This window comes from Sinocyclocheilus anshuiensis, unplaced genomic scaffold (genome assembly GCF_001515605.1).
Source record: "Sinocyclocheilus anshuiensis isolate Anshui unplaced genomic scaffold, SAMN03320099.WGS_v1.1 scaffold188, whole genome shotgun sequence".
Classification (NCBI taxonomy): Eukaryota; Metazoa; Chordata; class Actinopteri; order Cypriniformes; family Cyprinidae; genus Sinocyclocheilus; species Sinocyclocheilus anshuiensis.
The window spans coordinates 323,371-325,439 of record NW_015555768.1 but is presented as its reverse complement, the minus strand read 5'-3'; the positions used below and the strand labels follow the sequence as shown (position 1 = coordinate 325,439).

General features: G+C 36.8%; 1 protein-coding gene across 1 annotated transcript in view; it reads left to right on the top strand.

Moving 5' to 3' along the window:
* LOC107674278 (intermediate filament protein ON3-like) overlaps positions 1-2,069 on the top strand; it is a 4,019-nt gene that overhangs the window by 408 nt on the left and 1,542 nt on the right. Inside the window, exon 3 of the mRNA XM_016468220.1 lies at positions 1,611-1,736. Coding sequence (XP_016323706.1) covers positions 1,611-1,736 — 126 coding nt within the window. The remainder of the gene's footprint in view (positions 1-1,610; positions 1,737-2,069) is intronic.

Below are 2,069 nucleotides of genomic sequence, written 5' to 3'. Positions count from 1 at the left end.
TCTGTCTGTCCGTCCGTCCGTCCGTCCGTCCCTCTCTATCTCTCTCTCTCTCTCTATCTATCTTTCTGTCTGTCTCTCTCTCTCTCTCTCTCTCTGTCTGTCTGTCTGTCTGTCTGTCCGTCCATCCCTCTCTATCTCTCTCTCTCTCTCTCTCTCTCTGTCTGTCTGTCTGTCTGTCTGTCCGTCCGTCCGTCCGTCCGTCCCTCTCTATCTCTCTCTCTCTGTCTCTCTCTCTCTCTGTCTGTCTTTCTCTGTCTGTCTGTCTGTCTGTCTGTCTGTCTATCTATCTATCTGTCTGTCTGTCTGTCTGTCTGTCTGTCCGTCCGTCCGTCCCTCTCTATCTCTCTCTCTCTCTCTCTCTCTCTGTCTGTCTGTCTGTCTGTCTGTCTATCTATCTATCTATCTATCTATCTATCTAAGCAACTAGATCTGTTAATAACCTGTAGGAGAGAAATAGTTGTTTGTTTGTATTGATTTTTTTCTTATTTTTTCTTATTTTACTCTCAGTGGCCAGATTTGTTAATGACCTGAAGTAGAGAGAAAAAAACTATTTATTTATACCGATTTTTTTTTCTAATTTTTTGTTTTAATCTTAGCAGCTGAATGTGTTAATAACCCGTAGGAGAGATATTTGTTTGTTTGTCTAGACTGATTTTTCTTATTTGTTTATTTTAATCTCAGCAGCCAGATTTGCACCCGCAGGACAGAAGTATTCATTCATTCATTCATTCTTACTTCTCTCTCTCTCTCTTTTTAATCTCAGCAGTTAAATAACCATAGAGAGAAATATAAATGTATTTATTTGTTCTGATTTTGTTCTTATTTTTTATTTTAATCTTGGCAGACAGTATTGTTATTAATCTGCAAGAGAGAATATTTATTAGTTTATTGTTATTAAACTCTGCAAATCTGTTAACCTGTTTTCTGAGAAAAACAATGATCTCACATGTGTCTCCTACAGAGTATCAGTGGAGATCTCAACAATGTCTCAAACTGTGCTCAGATTGGCCGAAACTATCAGAAATCTGAGATTTCAATATGAACTCCAATATTTCTCATTGCATTCTCACAAGATCAAACTTCCAAATATGAACATCCGTGTGCAAGGGACGCCATCTAAAATTCAAAAGGCAGCTATATATTTTCATGTATAAAGGCTCAATTTATACAGTGAAAAATGTATTTTATAAAATGTCTAAAAATATTTAGAGAATATTTAGGTTCACTGTTATATATTTATTTATTATAAGCAAATATTTATTATTTCTTTTAATAAAAATACATTTTTAATCAAATATTTATTTATTTCATTTAATCTTAAATTTATTACTTATTTATTTTTTACATTTTCTGCACTGCTTTTCTCCAAACTTTTCCACAAACCCCCTAGACCCCAGTTTGAAAACCCCTGGTTTGTGACATGTCATAATTCGTCTAAAACCATTTTAAAAGTGTTTTTTTTTCTGTAATTGTTAATCAAATATTACATGTAAAAAAATGTATTTTAAAAATGAATATGTCACACCACAGAACCCTTCAGCAACAAATATATATATACATATATCATGTAAATGTCATAATTGTGCATATACCTGTGTTTTTCCCCACAGTTTGACTTGATCTCATCGCAAGCTGACCAGTGCAACACTGAGCTGAACGACAATAAAGGTGCAATAGCTGATTTGAAAAGACAGATAACGCGACTGCAAAAAGAGATAATCTCAGCTAAATCACAGGTGAGATAATACTCAACATCTGTTCATTATAGCAACTATTGGTGTCAGCTATTGAACACCAGGGTAACCATGAGCATCCGCAGTAATTGCACTGATAACTAAAGTGACGTGACATGTAGCCAAGTATGGTGACCCATACTTGGAATTAGTGCTCTGCATTTTAACCCATCCAAAGTGCACACACACAGCAGTGAGCACACACACAGCAGTGAACACACACACACCGTGAACACACACCCGGAGCAGTGGGCAGCCATTTATGCTGCAGCGCCCGGGGAGCAGTTGGGGGTTCAGTGCCTTGCTCAAGGGCACCTCAGTCGTGGTATTGAAGGT